Below are 26,117 nucleotides of genomic sequence, written 5' to 3'. Positions count from 1 at the left end.
TCATATCATAAAATTCAACATGGCTTTGAGTTGAAAGTGTGTTTTTCAGATTTGTGGTGCGGTCAATTGCATCTAACCAACGTCAAGCATTATTAAATAATGGGTGGGGCAACTGTGTTTACTTTTCAATTTTCAGACAATGCAACAAATGGTGATTCTTATTACCAGAAAATAGGTACAATAAATAGTTGAACTACAAACTTTAAAAGTTGGCAAATGCTGTTTCTGCGTCATTTCTCATAAATTAATATGAAAGATTTCAGAAATAAAATCTAGTGATTTGATCAATACATAGATTTGCTTTTGACAAATGGCCAAAGCATATATATATTCTTTATGTTTTTCTTTTTTACTTTTTCCCTTTTTCTTCTTAATAAAAGGAAAGATGAGTAAGTTTGATCACAAATCCTTGTACCCTTTGGCCTCAAGTCCCTTTCTTGCGTAATATTATCTTCAAAAATTAATTGGAACAAGGAAAAAGGTTCTTTAGCCACCGAAAGAGGATGAATAAATGGAATTCTTTTTGTATTTCTGATGGGACAGGCAAAATAATTGGAACTAATTTCCATTGTTTTATATTGTAGATAAGTAAATTCCCATTAACATTTGATCCCCATGAATTTTTAAAAGGAATAATAGCATTTTTTTTAATCACGTCCACATCCCAATGTTCTTATCTCTAATTTAAAATATGAAAATGGAAGTTTTGGGATTCCAAACGCTCAAAGTGCATGTTCCATGATAATCCATTAACCAGAACCAATACCAAGATGAAATAGATTAAACGGGAAATAGGTCTTAAGTTTCCGGTCGTCGATTTTTTTTTTGTTCAGTCTCTGGGTACTTTTTTAGTACCACATTTCCACATGAAGTGTACCACATTTTGTATGACATAGTACCACAATTTTGTGGGTAGGGAGTGAACCAAAAAAAATATTTTGATTATAGATTTTTCACCAACTTTCCCTAGATTAAATACCATATCCTCCCATTTTATTTTTCAATTTTTTTTTTTAAAAAAAACTATTTTTCTATCTTGAATACATGATTAAATTTAATTATTTCGGCCATTCTTGGAAATTCAACAGTAGTTTTTATCCCCTGACAGCAGCTTATTCCGCATTATTGTTCCATGTCCAGATGTCCTCATCTCTTTGAACCTAAGCAATGTCCTCCATCACTCTTATCATCATGCATATCCATATCCCATTATTGTTTTGTAGTGACGCCAAACCAAGATTCATATAGAAGTTAAATGCTTTCTTATCTCCCAATAAGGGTCACAAAAAAAAAAATGGTTTTTCCCCTTTTTTGAATTGAAATCATTGTCTTCTAATCTAAGAACTCAAATCCCTCTGCTTCCCACTTTTCATTCTTTTCTTGATAATCCGTCCCAGGCAAGGCAAGTAAAAATTCAGAAAATATCACTGAAAGTTCAGGCATTATCAAGAAATCACCATGCTTTCTTTTGGCCATTTGAGAATTTAGTTGAGACCCAAAGCGGACAAAAATTCAATTAGATCTCAAACGTTTAACAAAATCTCAATTTAATTCATTTTCTTTCAACTATCCCAAATCGTTTCCATGTTTCAAAGAATTTGCCCAAAATGGTTCCTCAAAGCATAAATATAAAAAATATCAAAACTATCCTGATTCTATTTTATTAAGGATTTATAGAGATGTCAATGGGGCGGGTATGACTAAACCCAAGACCCGCCTCATGAAGAAAACTTTGACCCATTACCCGCCCCACACCGGTTAAATATTCTTCGGACCCACCCCACCCCAAATACGAAATGGGGTCGGGTAGACTCGCGAAACCCGTTAGGCCCGAATTTTTTTTAAATGAAAATTGTAATCTTTTTATCACATGACTGAATTATGAAACAAACAAGTCTCTAAATAAAACACAATAGAAAAATAATTCATGTCTTCGACCACACTTAATAATAACAAACAAAAAATTTTCACGACGTAATGAATTACATTAAAAAAAAAGTTACTAGCTCTTTAAAAAAAGTCTTGTCATCCCCAAAAATAACTCATCAGAACTTAAACAGATCAATGTAAAATCATCGAGTAAGCAATATTTTAGACACATGCTTCATGATCATATTCCTCTTCATCAAGAATGGTAGGACAAGTTGGTAAATTACTTGAAGAATTACCTACAAAATTAAATAGAAAAAATACATTGAAAAAATAAAATTGTAATTTAAAACCGTAAAAAAATGTAATTTAAAGATAGAAAGTATAGTAACAAAATTGAAATTAAAGTACAATAACAAAATAAAACTGTGATTTATTTACATTCCACCTCACCCCACAATCATCTTCGCGAGCATATCAATTTATATCCACATATATGAGGAGGGTATGGGGCGGGTATTATAGGACCCATGACCCGTCCCATACCCAGATGGGTCTGAAAAATTAGACCCGAGACCCGCCTCATGACCCATTTAGTATGCCAAAACCCGCCCCAGATGGGGTGGGTCCATTGTGGGTCTGGGTAAAACCCGGACCCATTGACATCCCTAAGGATTTATTATACCGGACCATAAAAATAGATCGGAGCTGAGATAAATTATTTCAAACTTACAAATTATTACTACTGTGTAATTAAATATCTGAAGAGGAGATTTTCTAAAAAATTATAGATCCGAAGCTAGGTTAGAGATTAAATTTTTTATCTGACCTATTCCAATATTTTAGAATATTTACAAGAAGATCTAACCAAAGTTAGGTATCATAAGCAAAGAGAAACATATCAGAATCACAAAATAAATTTATGATTATGAGCAATATGTTCCTATAAATAGTCCTAGATTTCTCTAAACTCTCCGGAAATCTTAGAGAGATCCAAAAAACGGTACAAAACTATGACAATCTGTTATACTATGTACAATGTAAAGTTTAAGAAATTCTTGGAATACTAAATGATATTCAAACAAGAATCCAAAATATAGAACAACAACCCAATACTAGTAAAAGATTCTCAGAAGGAAGATTATCACGATCATTTGGTACTGAACATATATTACATCAAAGAGAGAACGCTAAAGTGATATAAAAACATTTAACCGACGACGAGAAAATGATCAATCTCATCAAAACTGTCTCAAAAAAGACAATAATTTGATAAAAACTATATATAGGATTGGTCTGGATGATCAACAAGACTAGTTTTTGGCAAATCTTAGGTTGTAGATTTGAACAAGAACACAACTGGGTGTTAGTTAGTAGAATACAAGAATCACCAATGGAAAGTGTGAGATCCTATGACACAAACATAGGAAGACCACCGAAATGATTTTCAGGTTGGTGAAGAAACACACTCAACGGAAACCAAGTCAAGGTGAAGTCAAATTCTCTTACACCAAACAATCTATGAGAAATCTATTTTGGAACCAATACAACTTTATGTGGTTATGATCATAAAAAATAGAGAAAATCTCATAGATGATTGGACATCGGCTATGAGAATCGCAGTAGGAGCACTTGATCTCAACAGAAAATGATTCATTAAACTTTCAGAAATGAGTCTTATGAAATCGGTTAAAATTGCTTGGAACATGACTTCGATAGAAACCAAAGAGTAAGTTCTAGCCGGAAAACCTCTTAACGAGATAGCAGAAAGAATGATTATTTAAAACACATTTTATAGGGGTAGATTTATTTCACACTCAAGATACAGATGAAAAAAAGAAATATAGTCAAGCTCTGTATACTCTTGAATTATATGATATATGTTTAGTGGATTAATACATCATGTTATTCATTAAATATAGATAGAATTCAGGCTCGAAAATATAGCAATGCAAATTTTCTTTGCTAAAATGCCAAGTCCCTACAATACTCACACCAAATGGAGAACAACCGGAGACCAATGGTGGGCAGCGGTTCTTACAAAACTCACACCAGATAGAGAACAATCATGTAGGTATTGCAGCGGACTATATTTTGATATGCATAAATCATACGATGACATATCAATAAAAAAATTTTATGCAGCAAAAATGACAATTATTTTTACTTGCAAAGAAATTTATCTTAAAAGTTAATGATACACATGTGAAAGTTTTTTTGAAAATTATAATTGAATCTAAACCCGATAAGGTTAAATTATTAAGATGGTACACTTGGATTATTAAGATTATACGCTTTATATCAAATTTATATTTTTGATATTGTTATTATTAAATCTCATGAAAATATTCTTCCATATTTGTTAACAAGATATGGACAACGTTAATGTCGATGTCATCACGAAAATGTAGTCATTTGAGAGAACACCTTAAAATGCTTCCAACATAGTTCAACAAGCTTTCCATAAATGCAGAAGTCGAGGGCAAGCTACAACAAGTTGATAAAAGCATTGTCTCTAATCGAATCACATGATGATTACATGTTTATACTCAGATATGATCTATATTTCAAATCCGATCCTCCAGACTATTGAGAAACAACTTGCTTCTTAAAAGGAGAGTTTTCGAGTACATGTCTCTATACAATGAGCAAGGAATTCAAATACCCTAGCACAAGTGCTAAGTCGGGAGATGAGTCAGCCCAAGAAAAAATTGAAGCTCTGAGTCCTAATCTCGAGCCTTCAAGTTAGTCCTTCACCTCGGGGATTGAAAAAAGAAAGTTCAACCTTATACCTCAAACCAACAAGGATAAATCTAAGGTGGTATTAACGAGCTTATAATTTCTCCATTTCAGATATGTTAACAAAGCTACGAGAAATTGAAAATAAAAATATGTATCAACCCAGCTAAAATTCGGATTGATATAGCAGGAAAGTATCCAAGGGTATGGATGAAACCAAATTCTTATCCTATGGAAGTCAAGACATGGTATGAATTTGGGGCTCTAGTTTCGGTTTATACATCACCCAACTTCCTAGAAATATCAGCGCTACCAAAGTGGATCCAAGAAGCTCATGAAACATGACCAAACAACGATTATTTGTACCGGAAAGATATTCTGGAGCTATATTTTTTTCATTACAACACCAAAACCAGCTGAGAAAAGCTCATATGAATTATTTCATTTTATCAAGCTAAGGAGGCCAGAAATAATTATTATGAAATTTATCAACGATTCTCCAGCAGAAAAAATACCTCTTTTTGTTTCATCAATTGAAGATGACATCTCTACGAGAAGAACATGAGATCTATGAATATGTCTTACAGAGATGAACAAAATCAAGTTTTATCAAAATTCTTTAAATGGATATTTCATTTAAAAATTATGACAGGAAAAACTACAAGTTTTGCATAAGACATATTTGAAAAGAAAAAAATTCTATGGAATAACAAGTTGCCTGAGAGCAAAAAAATTAGTCGGAAATTCTGTAACATAGTTCTTGTGGAAAGATGGTTAGAATGCATCTGTTCAGAATGCCCGAACCAAAAGAAGCTAGAATTTGATAAAGGCTTTCGGCCAAGAACTGACTGAAAATATCTTGCAGAGACATGCCCAAGTGGTGAAAGACCACCAAAAAAAACTCTCTCTTCAAGGACCTCAAAAGCAAAATATTTCCCCACGGAAATAAAGAACGCAGGTGGGATGTGACTCACCACCACAAAAAGACAGATTAATAATTAATAGAATATTGGACCATTAGCTAGTGAAAGAATGAACCACTCAACCACCCATTATAATACATTGTCGACCACAACTGGAAATAAGGGAAAGAAATAATTCAAGATTGAAGTCCGGATTTCAAATCCATCAAATCTTCTTTATATATATCAAGACAGAATAAAGATGAAAACATCATTTAACCTCTTCATTTTCTTTCAAAAATTTTTTTAAATATTTCTCTTTCTAATTTATATGTATGATATTTTAACTACGATAACTAACTAAACAAGTTTCTTCTCATAATATTACGTATGTTTGAATAAAATAATCTTATGTCTCTCTTGTTTATTTTAAAATTAAACTTATTTGCTGCATACCATAAGATAAAGAAACAGTACAAAGTTGCATTAAGTTATGTTAAATAGATCTACTTCATGAACCATCAATTGCGGCTGTGTGATTAAGCTGTGAAGAACAATCTGTAAAACCTGATATATATGACCCGACAATAATTCGGTCAACGAGATAAAATGTTTAATTGATTATACGAAAACACGATAGTCTTATGCTTTTGAACATGTTCGATAGGTATAACAATGTCAAGTACTCATATCTAAAAATAAAATAAAAATAGAGAACAGGGTAAATAGGAATAGAGACTACAGGAATAAAAAGGGAGATTACTTCCAGGAAGTGCATAGACATTCAAAGACATGAAAGACCAAATCGAGAATTACCCACCCACAGCCATGTTGGCCTCACACGCATAGACCTTCAAAGACATCCATCGTACCACAGCATTGGAAAATTAAGCGCAAAATCTATCCATAAACCAAAAAATATATTTATATTTATCGGCAATTGGAAGAGTGTTTCCTAGACTAGGCCCTCATCCAACAACACATAGCTACTCATTCTTTGCAATATTTAGTTTCAGAATGAATCAAAAGGAAAAAACAATATTAATTTTATCTGATATAATGGAACTTAAGCCATTTCTGTGTCAGTTCCCAAACCTTGTATGCTCCACAAAAATCTCGTGTTGACGGATCTTAAGTTGTAGTAGATGCATTCGAATTTATTGAGCCATCAGCTGATCAAGCTGCATTTGCTCAAGCCATGCGCCCAAAACAGATTCATCAATTTCTTCCATCTGGCTACTCAGATTCTCGCTCATACTCATGGATGTACCAGCTACGGAATTTTCGTTCATATCATGACCAGATTCTTTGACAAGTGACTGAACCCATGATAAATCCGGCTCCTCCCCATTGTTGAGAAGCTCGGACGATAAAGATCTCTTTATCTTCCCAAAATCATCAGCATGGACTGACCACTCTGGTGCACCACTAGGGGAGCCCCAATTGGGCCAAGTGTCTTCTGAAGAAGCATCGGCTGCTGCAACATTAGAACCAAGTTCACGTGAGCTAAGACTTCGAAACGGTTGATGTAGCTTCTCACGTTGAGCTAGCAACGATGTTCGAGCACTCATTGGCGATATTGGCTCTATACTTCGAGGTGACAATCTCCCAGGAGACGGAACACGTATGGGTGTTTTCAGCAGAGAGTGATCGATGTTTCTTGGCGAAAAATTAGTTCTGATTGGAGATAGCATGCTTTGTTGCTGTTGCTGGAATTGATAAAGGGCCGCTGCTTTGTGTGAAGGCGAAAACACTGTTGAACCAAATGCCTGATCAGAATATCTAGGAGAATTCTCTGCAGAATATATATCCTCCAAATTTGAAGGACTTGGCATTTTTGGATGAGTAGAACGGTTCAACAAATTGGTACTAATACTCGGATTCTGCAGAAGAGAGAGCTCATTCAAGATTTGCTGCTGTTGGACATCAACTTCTGGAAAAAAACTCGAGCCTTCAGTGGGAATATCTCTAGCATTCAGAGATGATCGCAACCGACTGGACTGGAAATTACTTCCAGGCAAGTGCAGCAATGGAACGTTATGTTGAGTCTGCCAACCCGTGCTCGAAATCCCATTGGTCGATGGAGAAATAGGAGGAGAAAATGGAGATGGTGACATCATAGGAATCGAGGGTGAACCCGGTAAAAGGCTCATAGCTGCAGCAAAATCCATGGCATTAGCAGCTGAGGTATTTGATCGAGGAGACGGAATAGCAGAACCAGTAGAGACGTATAATGGTCGAAGTTCATCCTGCGTGTGGGCGAAAAAACAAACTCTTCTGTTGCAACTTATACCATCTTTGCATAGCCGAGTCCTATAATGTGCTGGGTGGAGCCAGCTCTCGAAAACACCATGAGCATATTCACACATATCCCCCCTTCGACAGGCCCCCTTGCGGAAATCTGGACAGGGCACACAGCTGTAATGATACTTCCTTGGATCCCTCCGCCGCGCATTTTCACCTGGGTGAACAAATGGGCACTCGGTCCAATCATGTGAATAGGCACGAGAACAGGGCCGCACCTTGAAAGAAAACATCCTAAACTCATCAGTTGAGTAGATGCCATTCTTGATGTCAGGTAAAGAAGGGTCAACTGGGTATTCTTTCTTCTCTGGTGCAGATGGCATGAGAATGTCATGAAATCTTGCACTCTTTGGAGAAGGTGCCAGTTGAGAGGGGGAAAACAGGGATTCATGTCCATGGGCCGGTGAAAATGGCGGAGAATCTGGAGTTTCAATTGACACCCTAAGGTTGTGTGCTTTCTCAAACATTATATCCGTTGCGAGCATCATTTGAAGGGAATTTTTCATTTCCGGAAACTTCAGGGATACAACAATAACATCAAAAGGTAAAAGCCCATCGGCATCAGCTATATTAGGATCGGCACCCGAGGCCAAGAGTAGTTTTACGACATCAACAGCATATTCCGACCCACTAGATGCAGCACAGTGAAGAGCAGTGCTCTTGTCGACACCACATGACCTATTCATGTCAACATCAGGTAAAGATACAATCAGTTTCACAACATCAACGCTACCGTAAGTCGCAGCCACCATCAAGGGAGTCCTTTGCTGCAAAACTATTTGATTCGAGCCTTTTTGTCGTCCATACCACGCTCCGACCTCATCAACTCTAGATGCTAATTGATCCAAGCACCTTTCAAAGCCCTCAACATCATTGTTCGCAGCAACTTCAAGCAAGTTATGAAAATAATCTAGAGTTTCAACATAGAGATTGGAATCCATGATTACACCGTCTCTTCTAATGTCAAAGTAAACGGGAATTGATACACCTCCAGGCCCTAACCAATCTATTTTGCACATGCTTTCATTTTTAGTCTTCAACTTCAAGGAGGCAAAAACAAAGAAATCTTGATATCAGAATCACAAAGAGAAAAGAACAGCAACAATAAATTCAGAAATAACAACAAAATTCCTAAATAACATACAGTTCATAGATAGACATGAAAATTAGTCCACCGAGATCGCCCAAAACAATAAAGGCACACAAGAGTTAAACACGAGAAATTTAAAAAATGAAAAATAACTTTATAGTAACATCCAGAATTAGAAAGGGTCGTAGATTTCATTGATGCACGAGGATTTAAGATTAAAAAGGGGCAGGGGTCACCGCAAATTAACAGCAAAAACTACCCTCATATATACGAGAACAAAATAATCGACCCATCCCAAAATAACAATATCAAAATAGTAAAAAAAGCCTCGATCTTACTGCCAGTTTGGATGGTTCAACAAGAAACCGGCGGCCAAGAAATCCAACCCTTTCTCATAAAGTCAAAGTCCAACCCCAGAGAAAGAAAATAAAAGGGATATAAACAACGCAACCCTTTTTATGATGCATGCCCATTAATTTAAAATCAGATATCTGGACTTATATCAGATTCTTGCGCAGCAAAAAACAAAGGAAACCAAAATCGGAACCTTGCCAGCATCAGAATACTTACACCAGTACATTTAGCTCGCTAGCAGCGAGTTCACGAATTTATCACATATTCAAGCAAAACAAAAGCAACCGAAACTAGAAAACAAACAAAAACTCAGTACCAGGAAAAAAATAGATGGAAAAAACCCAGTGACCCCATCACCAAGAGCAGCAAAAAATTCATTCTTTTTAGTATATACAGACCCAAAAAAACTGTAAAGATGGAGGAGTTAGCTTTGTAAGGGCCTGATTATTCACAGATCTAGAGAAAGAAGAGTAAGTGGAGAGAATAAAGAAATCGAAGTGAAGTGACAAGAAGGGCAGATGCTTTTCTTCTCTTTCGCTCTTTTTTCTTAACCATTTCCTACGTTTATTTATGTTTTCTGCCCGCCGTGGCCTGCCCTCAGTCTCTCGTGTCTTCTCTATATAAAGCTAAATTGCAGTTTGCTCCCTCATACTAATAGTTAATCTTGTTTTACCCTCTCCTATATTCTTAAAATATACCTCTTCTCTTATGCAAAATTTGTTTCGAATGATAAATCTGATGTTTTAAAATCTTGGAATCTCGAGTTCGAGTTCGAGTTCACCAGCGAGCTAGGATTGTGTGTATTAATTAGTGTTTGGTTGTTATTTGTAGCTTTGATTACTTGTTAAGAATACGACTTAGAAAATTTAAATGTTAAAAACTATGCTTTTCTAATATTTGAGTAGGTCTCTTGTGAAACGGTATCACGAATCTTTATTTGTGAGACAGGTCAACCCTACCGATATTCACAATAAAAAATAATACTCTTAGCATAAAAAGTAATACTTTTTCATGAATGACTCAAATAAGAGACCTGTCTCACAAAATACGACCCGTGAGACCGTCTCACACAAATTTTTATCCTAGTATTTTGAATTTGTGGGCATTGAATATTCAAATTCAATATTCAGGACATGTGTTAAAGATAACAGTTACTCCATGATATGGTAAAATGGTGGTAATCGAGTAATTTCTTAAGTCGACATCTTTTGGCTTTATATTGGTATCTTTTAGTTAGTGGAGTGATCGGTAATCTAATATGAAAAGAAAGACTACACTTTATTCAATGACCAACATCTTATAGTGTTTCCCCACATTTACATTTAATTTAAATTGGTCGATTTGGGATATATCCATCGATTCTTGCTTCACAAGTGTCGATCGAATAAGAGGTGGCATAAGAATACATTCTTATATTCACACAAATTGACGCCCTAAACTGCTACAAATAATAATAAATAACAACNATATAAAGGACAAGATGCAAACGAATAGAAGATCGGTATCATGTACGTATGTTTTCAATTTATGATTATTTGTAGTTTTTTAATCTTATTAGGCAAAAATTTGTGTGAGACGATTTCACGAGTCGTATTTTAGAAGATTGATGCAAACGAATAGAAGATCGGTGTCATGCGTGAGTCGTATATATCCCTTTTATATATATAAAGGGCAAGATGCAAACGAATAGAAGATCGGTATCATGCGTGAATAGTATTTATATTTCCTACCGCTTTGGAAGCCGGTTATGCCACTTCGAACTATTTTACAAGTAACTACTATTGATTTTGGTCCTTTATTTATAAATGCAGGTTTGTTCATAAATGTAGGCTTCACGTCCGGCCATTTGTTGGTTTGTTCATAAATTTAAGTCTTTATTATACTTTCACTGTTGATATTTTACAAGTGAGCTTATCACATGCTTAAGTCCAACTTGTTGTTCTTATGTCCAAATAACAAGGGTTGAACAACAGGACCAGCCCATTAAGGTAAGCATCATCAATTGGCATGTAGCTAGGAAATGTGCTAGGGAACCCAAAGGTGCGTTGGGGTCGTGGATGGAGCTCGACCCTAGTCTATTGGATCGCCATAGAAGGGAAAGTTCGTAACCAGAGGATAGTTGAGTGTTCTAGTCAGGAGGTGTAACATGATGATATGATGATTGTCTAGGAGTTATGAAGTATGCTGCTAAGTGGCCAAGGAGATAAGAGGTAAGCTGGTGTACTAGCTCGACCTAGATAGTAGCGCCCTATAGCTGGAAAAAACATAATACTTATGTGTCTCCTCCACTTTCACTCTTGTAAAAACAAAGTTTGAGGACTTTATTATTTATTCATTATATTCATAATTTGATCATAATTTGTTATCACCTCTATTTCTCCTGTCTTATACTTTAAGCGTCGGAAAAACACGTCGAAATTATAAGATAAAATCTAGTTTTGGATATTAACAATACTTAAAACACTTTTGAACTAACTTGTTCCATGTAGTCAAATCAAGATCAGAGCTAAGGTCAAATATCATACCAGAAAACGAGATCAAAGTACTTAGTTACAAGAGTGATCTTCGGATCAAAGTGTAATAACCCGAAACTTAAAAAGACGTTAGTCGGTTCAAAAATATCACAAAGCAGTTCAGAATTACCAGTCTGTTAATTCGGACCTTCCAAACCTAGGATCAGACCTTCTGAATCCTTGCAGCCAAAAAAGAAGTAATGCGTATAACGAACATCGACATACAATAGTTCAGACCTTTCAAGATCGAAGCTTCCAATCTTACTTGTTCGATGAGGTGTCAAAGCGAGCATGATAAGTATGTCTGAAGCCTGTTTGGATCTTCCAAACTCCACCTATAAATAGGTCACTCGGGATTCATTTCCAAGAACACCTCTCAAGCTTACTTTATTGTTTCTAGAACATATTATGGGATTTTCCAGCTATTCCCTAATGTTGTACGAGTTGCAAAACTCTCCCGGATTAATCGGCAACTCAAAGATCGAGCGGCAAGGCTATCATCTTCGAAGGGCTATCGACGGACGAAAGTATGTCAGAGGGCCTTAGCTATAATTGGGAGATAGATTTTAAGTTATCAAGCATGATTATAGTATAATATTGTTTTTGGTCATATTGTCTAGGCTTGGAGCGTAGGGATTCAAGATTATAATAGAGGTATACAAGTACTGATAGAGATATCCAGCTGAGTATGTATTCTTATGTTTTGTATTTTACTTTTCATATGATGCATGTTTTATTGTCATGACATGATATTTATGTGGCATATGCATGTCATCTTGAGCATGAGTATCCTTTGATATAAGCCTTGAACTAGTAAGGGCCGCTCAGCCATGTTTCTTGGACGATTGGGTATCGAGAGAAACCGAGTGATGATACGACACATACTGATACGGTGACCTAGGACATTTTAGGTCTAAGATATCGATTGAGTATGGAAGTGCTACTATATAAATTATAATTCACCCAAGTGTAGGTTGTTTGCAAGTAATATATTTCGTAAGTACGAGATCAATCCACATAAAGGTTATTTTAAATTTAAATTTATTAATTTATAAATTACCAAATGCAAGAAATAAGTTTACAAATTATAAATTTGTCAAGGCTCAAAGATTTATTCCTGATTTATGTAATAATGTTTAACTAAAGGAAAAACAAAAGAAAATACCATAAATAATGGTTCCAAGAAAAAAAATTAAATATTTAAACACATACATAATATAATATAGTTCCCACTATAAAAAAATACTGAATTAACCGATATTTTATATATATGGCACCTATGATTATATATATAATTGTATAAATATAAAATTGCATAAAATAAATGTTAAATTAAATAATTATATTTCATTTAGAACAACCGGCAGAGCCAAGCTATTGCCTAAATGAAATATATGATTTAATAAGTTAGTTGCAATAAGGTAAAATGTTAATTGCAATAAGGTAAATGTTAAATTGTTAGATGTTATTATTGAATCATAATATTGCATTTAGAACAACCGACATGGCCAAGCTATCTTCTCAATGAAAAATATGTTTTAAATATATATATACATATATATATATATATATATATATATTTGATAACAACAAATAATTCATTTTTATACATACTGTAAAAATAAGTTAGTTAAATGAAAAGAAATATAGAAATAATATACAAAATATAAATAATCTTACTACACCAAAAATTCATCATCTTCACCTTGATGTATTTGATTTAGCTTGTCATTAACTTACTTTTGATCAACGGTAAAATCATCACTCATAGTTAGAAAAGTGAAAAAAAATATATTGGAATTTAAATTTTTTATTTCCACACTAATACACACACACTTTATTTTACAATGGGATATGATATCTCTCAAGCTAACACAAGGCCTCTATTTATAGACCAAATGAGATAAAAGATAAAATTTTTTATTAATGTCATGTAGTTGTAATAGTAGTTTTTGTCTCCTCTAACTTCAATTCCATGACCTTTTTTTGAATGATATGATCCACGACTTTAATCTCCAAATTTGACTTTGCTCAAAACACAACATATGTAGGGAATTGGCTGTAGATGAATTTGGTATTTTGATTCACCTCATTTGATTAAGTATTAAAATAGTTATTATTTTTTTACTATAAGCTGGTATAGTAAAAGTAAATCTGTCATCCTTTTGATATTTGCACAATTTGATCATCTCAATAGATTTTTTAGGCCTTCATGTCTTCTGCAAAGTTGTAAATACATCCTCAAGGATTCCAAACATGTTTGAATCACCTCAATTTGAATTGTGTAGCTTGAGTTATCATTATTTTATCAACATGTAAAAAACCTGAAAATAAAACATATTTAGTAAGACATTTAAATATAAACAAATAATACTAAAATAAGACAATTTTATAATTTTAATGAAACTTAAATTTAAAATACAGGTTTTAACATATAATAAATTATTAATTTTAATTTTCATCACACCCACACACTATCTTATTACTAGTCCCTTAGTAATAAAATGAAATTTATCAGAAAATCACAAGCTAGATTCTTTATTCTTTTTATATATTCAAATATACAAACATATTTTGTAAATCCCAAAAAGCCAACCTACGTAAACTACATTTACCATTTTCGAAGTTTTTCGAAAGAGTGAATCAGTTTAGTGATAAACTGAATTCGATAATCTTGTTGTCAATATCGATTAGTTAACTTTAAAGTGCATAAACAAACTGAATGACATATTGAATACTTCAAGAATGAAGAACACAAAGATTATCAGAAGGAGCGCCGCATAACAGACTGTCACAGTGTACTATTGTCAAAATAATGTTGACATATTCAGAAAGGACAAATCAAAGGATAAGTATTAATTAATACATTCAATGTTACCGTTGGAAGCAAAGCCTATAAATACCCGAGGAGTTCAGCTGAGAGAAGAACTTTTGGACAATTATTCTGATTGACTTTCGAATTCAGATATACATGTTCAGTTAAGATATTCATACAGAAAAGCTCACACTTCACAGAAACATTCATAGCTTTAAGGCTATAATCTGAGCTAAAGTACTAGCACCTTACACTGTTGTATTTGATCTTCTAATATCAGTTGTGCTAAGAAAGAAAATCAGTTGTATGCTGATAAATTGTAAAGGGAACTAAGAATTTCAATTCGACAGTGTCTAAGTCCAAACTGAAGTGAATTATTACAGCTTCTGTAATTAATCAAAGTCTTTTAATGAAAAACATATCCAAAGATCTTGTTGTCGATATCAGTAAGTTAACTATTTCATGAAATGGTGCAAATTTTCATGGATCAATGATTTTTCCATATTAACAACAACAATAAATTGAGATCCAATATATTCAAAAGAGAGAGTTTGGAACATTTTGTGCTGGTAAAACTTGTTATTGATAGTGATGATATCACAAGTTGAACTAAGAATGTCGGATCCTATCAGCATCGTGAAAGAGGCAAAATCTTCTTAAAGAAAAGAATGTTCAACATTAACTCGACTTGGTCCTACCGCCAGTTTTAGATTCCTTAAATCCACTTATAACAAGTTTTTTCACCAACATATACAATCTTACTTTTTCATTAAATTAGGCCTTCGTCTTCTTCCTCCAAACTCATAAACTTCAGCGCTTATAACGGATGACCCGATAACAATAATATCATATTTTAGAAGAACAAAAAATATATTGTCAAAATTACTCATCAACATATGCATGTTCTTGTTTAGTTGGTTATTAATCAGCAAAAGGTCATTCAAGACTAAGTTATAATTAATTTATTTGTGTGTTATTGTGTAAGCACAGACGGAGCATCAGTGGCACCCGCATCCCTCAGCTTTTATCTCTAGTTGTTAGTTTTGGTTTTTTTTTTTTTAAAAAAAAAAACTATATTTATAATTTGTTATATAAAAATAAATTAATAAAAAATAAAAATATTATACCCCTCCCCCTCGATTCTTCTTCATTCTCAAAGTTTTAATTAGAAATATAACTTTCAATCAAAAATTTTAAATTAAAATTAAAAAAAATCTTAAATATAAAATTATAAATATTATAGTGTCTCTCTAAATTGATTGTCTAACCAAATATAGTGTTATAATTTTCAATTATCATGGATTTTTAATCCTATTGTGTTATCTCATCCCATATCCGATCATAAGGAGTATGAAAATTAGTTAATAAATAATTACAATGCACTAATATAGCAACTTTAGTTAGTTATTTTAGTAAAATAATGATGAATACGAAATATTTTCTATTAGACCTATTGTGAAGTCACGCTTGCATAGGTCTGGGCTCGGATGCGACATAATGGTATCAGAGGCAATCACCAACCAAAATAGTGAAAAATAAGTGTTATGCGGGAAAGAGTGTTATGTGTGTGTGGGTCACTTCTTAACCTGCGGGGCAAAGTTCTATATCACGAAAGCCACCACTGAATCGATAAAAATCATCTTTAAATTCACGAAGCTAATGGATAGAGGATCATGCCGGCGACAAGATCATCATATTTTGAGGATGGGTGATTGTGATATCTCATCCCATATGAGATTATGAGTGTGTGAATTAGTTAATAAAGGGTTACAACACAGTCATACAGCAACTTGGTCTAGTTATTTCATAAAGCGAGGATAGATACATAGCAGTTGCTAGAAACGTGTATTATGAAGTCGTGCTTGCGCAGTCCTAGGCTCGGGGCATGACTTGGGGTGTAAACAAACTGATTCGGCTCGCGAAATTTTTTATCTGACTCGAAAAGTATTCATTCGAATTCGAGCCGAACATGTTCGAACTTTTTTCGAATCGAACTCGAGCCTAAATTAGATTATGCGATATTTAGCGAGCCGCTCGCTAGTTTTGATATATTATAAATATAAAATAAATAGATTTCAAATATGTTGATTATTTATTTTCGAGTAATAATTCTAATAGCTTACGAACATGTCCGGATCTTTCAAACCGAACTCGAACTCGAGCTCAGACTAAAATCGAACTTGAACCAAAAGATTTAAAAATTTCAACACATTCAGCTCGATTCGATTTGTTTACACTCATAAACAGGACAACTATTTTTATTTTGTGTCTTCTTACTACTTTGTTTTTTTCATCCCATTTTTTAAAAGTAATTTACGTGTATTGTATACCTTCAATTTTATTTTATCCTGTAAATTTGATTTTTTTAAGTGTTTCTATATAGCAATGGTTTGGCAAATTTTTTGTTTCTTGTTTAATCGCAATTCTAGGCGTTTTGGGTCCGTTTTGCCAGGCAGCAAGTGTATTACTAGAATTCCCTATTCAAACGGTTCTGCTTCTTAGGTCTTCGAAAATAATTAATTATTGTTTGGCAAAAACTTGTGTGAGACGGTCTCACGGGTCGTATTTTGTGAGACGGATCTCTTATTTGAGTCATCCATGAAAAAGTATTACTTTTTATGCTAAGAGTATTACTTTTTATTTTGAATATAAGTAGGGTTGACCCGTCTCACAGATAAATATTCGTAAGACCGTCTCACAAGAGACCTACTCTTATTGTTTTACTCATGTTATTTAATTTAAGTTCAATATTGTAACAAATTACTAAGTATTCTCAATATGAGTTTTCATAACTCTATGTTGGTTCTAATTTATAAATGAGAAAAAATTATTATTATTGTAAGAAATTGTGTTATAAAAATAATACTATTTTTTTTAAAAAAATTTGGATAAAGAATTGTAAACGTCTGCCTTCTAAGTACTTCTAAATTTATTTTGAATCAATATTTTTTTAAATTATATTTTCTTGTAAATAAATGTCAATTATGGTAAATGTCTAACTATATTATTTGTGATTATTCTTTAAAATGCTATATCTTTATTTTATTTTATTGATTAATTATATAAAAAAATTCAAAAAAAAAAACTTTCTCCTCAAAATTTGAACTCACTAGTGACCCAACAAATATTACTTTTATTTAAAAGCCATTACCATATTAGAATGATGTGTTTCGATTACATTCTGATATATCTATATCCGATGGATATAATGATAAAACCATTTTTCTCTAGTGAAAGTCACAAATCGAGGAAAAGAACAGACACCGAAAATAAATTAAAAAAAAAAAAAAAGGGACATTATTCGATGGCCTATGTACACATGTCATGTTTTAGTTGCCAAATGCGAAGAAAAGCACCATCACCATTTAAAATTTAATAATTCATCTTTGTAGTTTCTACCACCAATTATTATTTATTANTATATATATATATATATATATATATAATCAATTTTGATATGTTGTCTACTGATCGTACTCATTTCTATATCTATCAGTGAGGTGATAATCATCTAATAGATATACAATTTTGAAATAATTAATCATGTTGTCATCTCAGTGGTGTCATCTCAATAATAAATATTATTAACAACAAAAAATATCGTTACCTCTAATTATTCTGAAAAATATCGAAGACTTACGTTAATAAATGGAAAAGTTGAAGATCGGTATTCGAAACAAAGAATTGCTCCTGCGGCTAGCTCGACTTCGATGCGAAATTAGGAGGATGGCACCACATTTAAATACTGGAAGTCACGAGAATTAAAAGTCAAGGGGCAAGTCACGGATTTCTGCCACGGATTCAGACTGCAGTTAATATTAGTGACGGTTTTTGTTTAAACCGTCGCAAACAGCGACGGTTTTTTATTAAACCGTCGTCAATAGCTCCCTTTTTTTAAAAAAAATAAAATAAAATAAAGTCCGGAGACACGGATTGGACACACGGATTCTAGAATCTGTGCCACCCCACTTTCTTTTTTCTTTTTTTTTTTTGCAAAAATAAAAAATAAAAAATCTAAATTCGGGACAGTAAGTCTCGGATTGCACTACTTTTACAAATTCTCCAAACTTGTCATATTTTTACAATGCTTTAATTAATTTATAATATTTTAAAAAAAAACCCTATGATCCGAAGATACATTCATCACGATTTTAAAATAATTTGTTTTCTTGAAATATTTTGTGCATAATATTTTATTATGCTATTGAAATTGTCAAACAATGTAATTTTTTATAGCATAATCAATTTGGTTGATTAATTAATTTTTAATACATTCCTAATACGTTAATAGACTACTTCATATTTGGTTGGTTAAAGTCAACAAAATACACACATTACAAGTTGATTATGCGTATATTCATTAAATAGTAAAATTATTAGTTTATTGATCAATTTATGTATCTTTAATCAATAATATAATTTAGAATATAGAGATTATACCGATAGTTGTAAAAAATGTTTACAAATTGTGATTTATTTATGACTTAGGGGAGTGTTTGTTAAATTTGTAAATCGAATTCAATATTTCATCTCAAATTCAAAATTTTGGTATCAGATATTCTATAAGTAATGTTACATGTATAACCAAATTTGTATAACAATTCTCATAACAAAAAAATCCACTTCAAAATTTTCATTTATCGAAATCTCACGATATAATAATTATAAATATCGTTGTACATTTTGCATTATTCATAATATATTGTTGTTACTGAAGTTGAACTAGTTTTTAAAAATATTGAGACCCATCGAAGGCCCAAGTTTCCAAGGCCGATTACCTATTTTGGGCCTTCAAAATCATCTAGTCTTCGGACTACACATATATGGGCTTTGTAATCAAGATTTGAAAGTTTTCAACTCAGACGAAAAAGAGTAAGGGTTACATTCAATTCAAATTTTATTTTGTCATGATTTTAGTAATTTTTAAAATATATAGTTAATTAAATATCTTCTACTCTTGATTTGATCTTTTATGAATTTCGGGTGGATTTTTATTTCGGGGTATGATTTTTTTTTTTTTTTAAAAGTCAAACTCAAATCTAAATTATTTTGTGTAATGATTTACGAGTTGCTAGCACATTTGAATACTCTATTAATATTATTTATTTATTTATATATTAAATAAATATAATTCTAATAGTGTGTATTTTTTTTTTAAAAGCTTTTAAATAAAATTTTCCAAATAATTAACAAGACTCAGCCAAAGAAATATATTAAATGGGGGGTGGTTTTCTTGAACTTTCCAAAAGTGATCCCCGTCGATAAGCCCCCACAAANTTTTCGTTGTTTTATCTTTTTGTCATGCCACTGATAAGAATATTATCCTTCGGCAGCAAATAGAAACGATGGATTAAACAAAGGCTCCGTCAGAGATGACAATTTTTTCAATTAGTTCTGAGCCTCGCGAAAAAATCCAAAAACCAGGACAGGAATCTCCGAGTTCATGGATTTTTTTAAATTCTTGAAATAGTTCGGGATGAAGGATGAGTATAGAGATATTATCTTCATTCCCGAACTCACCCCGAAAATAATAATAATATTAATAAATAATATTGATATTAATATTAATATTATCATTATAATAATAAGTTCGTTCGGGATTATATGAACCCGTTCTCCAAACCATACATCATTAATATTTTTGAAATAAAGATAAGATAGGGATGGGGTTTTGATCCCTGTGAATGCGGATTCATGGATTCCATGAACCAGAAAAAGCGGAGATAATAATGGACATGACAGTGAATATTGAATTCATAGATGAGGATGACAAACTCGTCCATGTCCGATCACTATCCCAGGCTCAATTTATTAAAGAATCGTAAAAATATTTTTAGTGTTTTATGAGTATAAAATTCGCAAAAGATGTTTTTAGATGAGTTTTTTATAGAAAAAAAATTTTGGAAATGTTTTTTAAAAAAATTTTCTCTGAGTACATTTTTTAAAGAATAGTTGAAAATTGTTTTTTGATGTTTTTATAATAAAAATTAGAAAAAGTTGTTTAAACATTTTTAACTGAAAAAATATTTTATAAAATAATCGTCCAAATACATATTTATTTTTAAAATAATTTTAAACAAAATATTTTTATAAATAGTTATCTAAATGGAATCTGGATAAAATGTACTGACAAATTCAATGGACCTGGACCGCGACTTTAAAACTTCAGTATTGAATGATTGTTTGAATTCAAGTCCCCTTTCTTATTCTTTTTTTTGCAAGCTGTCGAGTATGACGTCTACCACTTATCATGCGAGAAGCCCGGCTTCGAGGAAAAAACCTATCCCATCTGATAATTAGTGGAGGATCGGAATATGTATAAAATTAAATGACAAACATAAACACAAATTTAATAATGTCTAGATATATAATTTTACTGTGAAACGATCTCACGAATTTTTATATGTGAGATGGGTCAACTCTACCGATATTCACAATAAAAATAATACTCTTAACATAAAAATAATATTTTTTCATGGATAACCTAAATAAGAGATTCGACTTACGAATTGATCTGTGAGACCGTCTCACAAGAGTTTTTGTGCTAGATCAAATATGAATGATAATTATGAAATAAAATATTTTGATATATTTCAAAATAATTTTTTCGATAGTCTTATCTTTATAATAAAGAATAGAAAAACACTCTACGTAATGTAGAAGTTTATCAGTTACTCGAATACTTAGTTGACGTAGTTGATGTTTCATAGCAATACGAATGGTACAATCATCATCAAAGAATCATGCAAACCAATTTGATTGAGCATCTAGTCTAATAGGCAGAAGGTGAATTCAAGACCCTAACATAAAAAAAAAAAACACATTCATATATTTAAAATCAATCACAATTACTATTGAAATTTCTTCACATCGTTATGAGAAATTTCTTGATTTCCGAGTTACACAAAAATAAATAAACTCGGGATTTCAGAACTAAGATTTCAACCCCAACCTAAAATCGTAGTTGGCTAACTTGAAAGGAACCCTACACATATCATCCATGAAAGGTGGTCCTTTTTCCTTACTTCCATCCATGAATGCACATGGCAGCCATGTTCTGCTCAACGGACAGAAAGTGTTGACATATATATAAATAGTGTATATGTATATCTAAAATGTAAATGGAGTTTCTAGAAATTTATCATATTCCAAGAGAGGACGACCAATATGAATCTTAGTGTTTCCATCAGAAGACAATTAGGAACATGATGTTAGCTCAACCTACACTGCCGCAACATTCTCAAGAATCTATACCCTCAAATTGTCTGGCTACACTGAGCTTCAATCTTGAAATTTCAATAATTTTTTAGCCGAGTAAATGGCATAAAACAATGGATTAAAAGTTTATGAAGGAAAATTCGTCAGTTGATAAATTTGAGGAGTTAACTCGGTGTAATGGTACCGTTTATGCCATTTTGGATGGTTCTAATACGTTAATATTCAGACCCCTTGTCCGACCAGGCGTCCCACCTTTGATTGACGATAAATCCAGCACCAACCTACAAGAAATGCTGCAGAAATCAGAATTTATGCAACTTCTGCGAGTGGGGAGGATACAGGAGGCGACAGGGACCTATGGATTTTCGGGGCGAAACAATAGTTTTTGAAAAATTATAGGTAGAATTTGAAAATCTATTCCATACATAAAAGGTAGAAACATACGTGTTAACAGCTGAATTCTCTTGCTTGCGAGCAGCATAAGTTATCATGATCTTGTTTTCTACTTTTGATGTCTCATGCTGTACTGGTACAAGAATGGACTCTGAAACTGGATAGACACAAAGCAAAACTCCAAATATCAATTATAAACAACTTGAACTAAACGATTTACTAGAGGAACAAACTTACATGGTTTCTTGGTGGTCTTGATGCCACTATCGAGATCCAAAAGTTTCTACAGGATTCAAGAGAGAGAATTTAAGAACAATTTCTTTTTTATGAATGGATCATTAAAAAAAAGATGCAATAGTCACCTTAAGATTCTCGTAACACACATCAAGGTTATCGTTAACTAAGATATGGTTGAAGAGACCAGACGAGTTTCCCTGCTCAAGCTCCAACTTAGCGTTTTGGAGTCGTTTCTGGATCTGTTCTTCTGTCTCAGTCCCCCTGCCACATTTTTTACAAACTTTTTCAGTAAAAGGGCCAGCACAGAGAGAGTATTCAAAACACCTATAGGTATAGAAGAGCACCTTGCTCGGAGGCGTTGCTCAAGCTCCTCGAATGATGGAGGACAGATAAAGATAAAAACAGCTTCAAGAGAACTAGCCTTCACAGACCTCGCCCCTTGAACATCGATATCAAGGATACATCTCTACATGAAATCACACAAACCACCATCTTTACAGTTGCTAAATAAATGCAAAAAATCCATATGTATAAAGTTATTGTTGAATTTTCAAGTAAAAAAAAGATGGCGGGGGAGAGAAATGCAGCACAACATGTAATTCCCGTGATTCGGAATGGAGATCTACATTAACAATGTAAAATAATAGGGCTAAGGCTATATTGATCTAATAATTATCAAATCTGATTCCAAAATTTATTCTTTGATTACCAAGAGTTGCAAATGAAATCATATTGTTCTCAGGTGAAAAATCAAAGTATGTGAAGCATAAACTCAAAACATTAATTGATTACTCACATTATCAAATTTCAATCATACACCAAGAAATTACGTACCTTTCCTTTCCTTTGTCCGCAACCACCTCAACAAATTTCAATCACACCCCAAGAAATTACGTACCTTTCCTTTGTCCGCAACCACCTCAACTGCTTCTATACTTGTCCCATAGAGATTTCCATGGACAGCTGCAAACTCTAGAAATTTTCCATCTTCAATATCTTTCTCCATGACACTTCTTTCGGCGAAATGGTAATGGACACCATTTTTCTCATGGTTCCTTGGAGCACGTGTTGTGTGGCTTACAGAGAATCCGAACATTGATGGGAATTCTTCCATCAATTTGGAAATGAGGGTACCCTTACCAACGCCAGAAGGGCCACTAATAATAATTGGCTTTTCAGTTTCGCCAATCACTCCTTTACTCCAGGCAACCACTTCGGTGCCTAATATGATTTTCTGGTCCTTTACAAAAGGAGTATTCACCTGCACAATTTCAGAGTTTAACCACACTACGTATAAAATTATAACAACAAATTTATCTGCAATAAGTCGATGAAGTGAACAATCATCATCCTTCTCTCATGGTAGCAGGGACTGGGACCCTACAAGTGTGAGTGCGTTGTCAAGTGACAAAACAAGAATGTACGAGTAATTTCCCAAAAAATATAGATCTCTAGCCACCCCTTGCCCCCTCAATTTTCCAGAATCCGCCCCTGGCTACAACTAACAACAGCAGTAAAAACACATGATTCCACATTACCTCAAGAAACCAAAAGCAAGCATCAGATGTGGAGTCCCCCTTAATAAACAAGATTCGCTCTTCATCCAAAAGAATAGCTGAGTGACCCTTAGACAGATCAGGTTTTGTCCCTAAAACAGTGGGGATCTGCCTGCAAAGACGATAGTATAAACCCTCCCCTCCTCTCTAAATGAAAGGACACAACAATAATTCAATAACTATATGTACATTAAAACCATACCATTCACCAGTAGATCTATCAAAAACTTGAATTCCAACCACTGAAGAATCTCCATTTTTCGTCACATCAATGAAATACTAAATCGATAGATTCAAAAACAAGAACTTGTCACCTCATGAGAGAGAAGAAACAACACACTTAAAGAACATTATTCATTCCAAGCGACGTACAGTTCTATTGCCGTCAATAGTAACAGCGGTTTCATTGCCCTTCCAATTTAAGTGATGCCCATTTGCGTAATCACCTGGGAGATCGTCTACAAAGAAAGCTGGAGCTTCTCCCTGATCAAATCAAGAACAGTTTTAAAACGACCATAGGGAACTCAAATCACAATATCCTAACAAAACAAAAACGTTATTTTCTTCTATTTCCCTATCCAAGAACTAAGAACAAGATCCGAAACATCATCTCACCATTGATAAAGGTGATCCACCCAATCAAGGTTGAATCTGTTATGTGTAAAATTACAAAGCAATAGATCAGAAGAGAACTAATATCCGAAGCTCATAGCAACAAAATATTTCAAATCCAACCGAAGATTAAAAGGTCATAAAAAAAATTTCACCCTTCATACCCGTTTACGAATTATCCTTCATTAACATATCGATACCTAATGATTGACCTAATTCAAACATATAAATGCAAGAAACGATCTCAAAAAACAACCGAAATCAAAGATTCTAATGCCGCACAAAATAACAAATGGAAAACAGAAACGACCCAAAACACATTGTGCTGACTTCGACAAAGAAGCCGAGAACTGCATTGATTTTCGACCAACATGCGAGAAAGTAATGAAACCAACCAATAAATTCCGCTAAGGAGCATCCCTAACCATAAATAACTACAAGAAGAAGAAAACCCACCTCAATCTAGTGACCACGACAAGGTCAAATTATCGAATTAAATATTAAAACTGAAAAACACCAAGAAAAAGGGGCACTTTACGTAAATACTGAGGGGCTCAAACTTTTCCCTTTTCGGCGGTGGGTTTTTCTTGAGGTGGTGATTTGATCCACCACAGGAACAAAAGAGAGAAGAAAACTTTGGATGGATTGAAAAAGATGAAGAAATTGCAAGGAAATGTCGAGAGGCTACGATAATAAATAATCCAGAGACCGTGTGTATTAGTTTGTGCGTGGGAGAGAGGTGGATGCCGGTGGCATAAACACCAAGCTTGGAATTCTTGGACCATGTCCGCTTTCGGTTTGTCTTTCACCTTTTCTTCTTCATAATAATAAAAAAAAAAAATTATATATATATATAAGATTGTATTTTTCTAGATTTATTCATGCATCAATATATAAAATAAGGGTAAATTAGTCTTGGTAAAATATCAGAAAATAAAAAATCCAAGTATTTAATTAGGGTTTGAATGAATGCTTTGAATTTGAGAAAATATTTAATTGAATTATTTGAAATTACTCTATGTAAAGGCAAAAACTTTTGTTAGACGGTCTTACGGGTCGTATTTTGTGAGACGGATCTCTTATTTGGATCATCCATGAAAAAGTATTACTTTTTATGCTGAGAGTATTACTTTTTATTGTGAATATCGGTAGGATTGAAACTATTCTCACAGATAAATATTCGTGAGACCGTCTCACAAGAGACCTACTCAAAAATATATTTAAAGTTCACCACAATGACTCAAAAATAACTATTTGAGATTTAAAATACATCGTCAAATTGATTTGCACAATTAATAAATGAATTTAAAATTCATAACTTCAAATTTATCAATCCAAGTATGGTTTCATTAAGTATATGTACATGGTTATGAATTTTCAGGAGAGAACTATTCGCTATTGCTCTCTAAAATAATATTCATCGACACATTTCCAATCTCTTTCATAATTACATTTTTATTAATTTATAGACTTTGACTGAAATTAAAAATTTATCTTCTCACGTTACTGTCAACA

The 26,117-nt window shown here is 33.2% G+C and overlaps 2 protein-coding genes across 6 annotated transcripts; both read right to left on the bottom strand.

Moving 5' to 3' along the window:
• Window positions 1-6,416: 6,416 nt before the first annotated feature.
• LOC140983215 (zinc finger CCCH domain-containing protein 30-like) lies at window positions 6,417-9,866 on the bottom strand. Of its 2 annotated transcripts, none has more exons than XM_073450174.1 (2): window positions 9,475-9,866; window positions 6,417-8,854 (listed from the first exon to the last, which is right to left on the bottom strand). In XM_073450174.1, exon 2 carries the CDS (start codon window positions 8,831-8,833, stop codon window positions 6,668-6,670), a length of 2,166 nt encoding a protein of 721 aa, XP_073306275.1. In that variant the 5' UTR covers window positions 8,834-8,854; window positions 9,475-9,866; the 3' UTR covers window positions 6,417-6,667. The 2 variants fall into 2 exon arrangements, with proteins under 2 accessions (XP_073306275.1, XP_073306266.1); XM_073450165.1 differs by having other exon boundaries at window positions 9,575-9,866.
• Window positions 9,867-21,404: 11,538 nt separating this feature from the next.
• On the bottom strand, window positions 21,405-25,352 carry LOC140983190 (guanylate kinase 2-like). 4 transcript variants are annotated; one of them, XM_073450144.1, is made up of 12 exons: window positions 25,059-25,352; window positions 24,606-24,641; window positions 24,363-24,473; window positions 24,193-24,269; window positions 23,973-24,102; window positions 23,333-23,695; window positions 22,779-22,900; window positions 22,560-22,695; window positions 22,435-22,480; window positions 22,249-22,354; window positions 21,989-22,085; window positions 21,405-21,643 (listed from the first exon to the last, which is right to left on the bottom strand). In XM_073450144.1, the coding sequence occupies exons 2-11, from the start codon at window positions 24,606-24,608 to the stop codon at window positions 21,992-21,994; spliced, it is 1,188 nt and encodes a 395-aa protein (XP_073306245.1). In that variant the 5' UTR covers window positions 24,609-24,641; window positions 25,059-25,352; the 3' UTR covers window positions 21,405-21,643; window positions 21,989-21,991. The 4 variants fall into 4 exon arrangements, with proteins under 4 accessions (XP_073306245.1, XP_073306230.1, XP_073306237.1 ...); XM_073450129.1 differs by lacking the exon at window positions 21,405-21,643 and having other exon boundaries at window positions 21,698-22,085; XM_073450136.1 differs by lacking the exon at window positions 21,405-21,643 and having other exon boundaries at window positions 21,698-22,085; window positions 25,141-25,305.
• Window positions 25,353-26,117: the final 765 nt, after the last annotated feature.

Source organism: Primulina huaijiensis, chromosome 1 (assembly GCF_012295235.1).
Source record: "Primulina huaijiensis isolate GDHJ02 chromosome 1, ASM1229523v2, whole genome shotgun sequence".
Lineage (NCBI taxonomy): Eukaryota > Viridiplantae > Streptophyta > Magnoliopsida > Lamiales > Gesneriaceae > Primulina > Primulina huaijiensis.
This window is presented reverse-complemented; position numbering and strand designations above follow the sequence as displayed.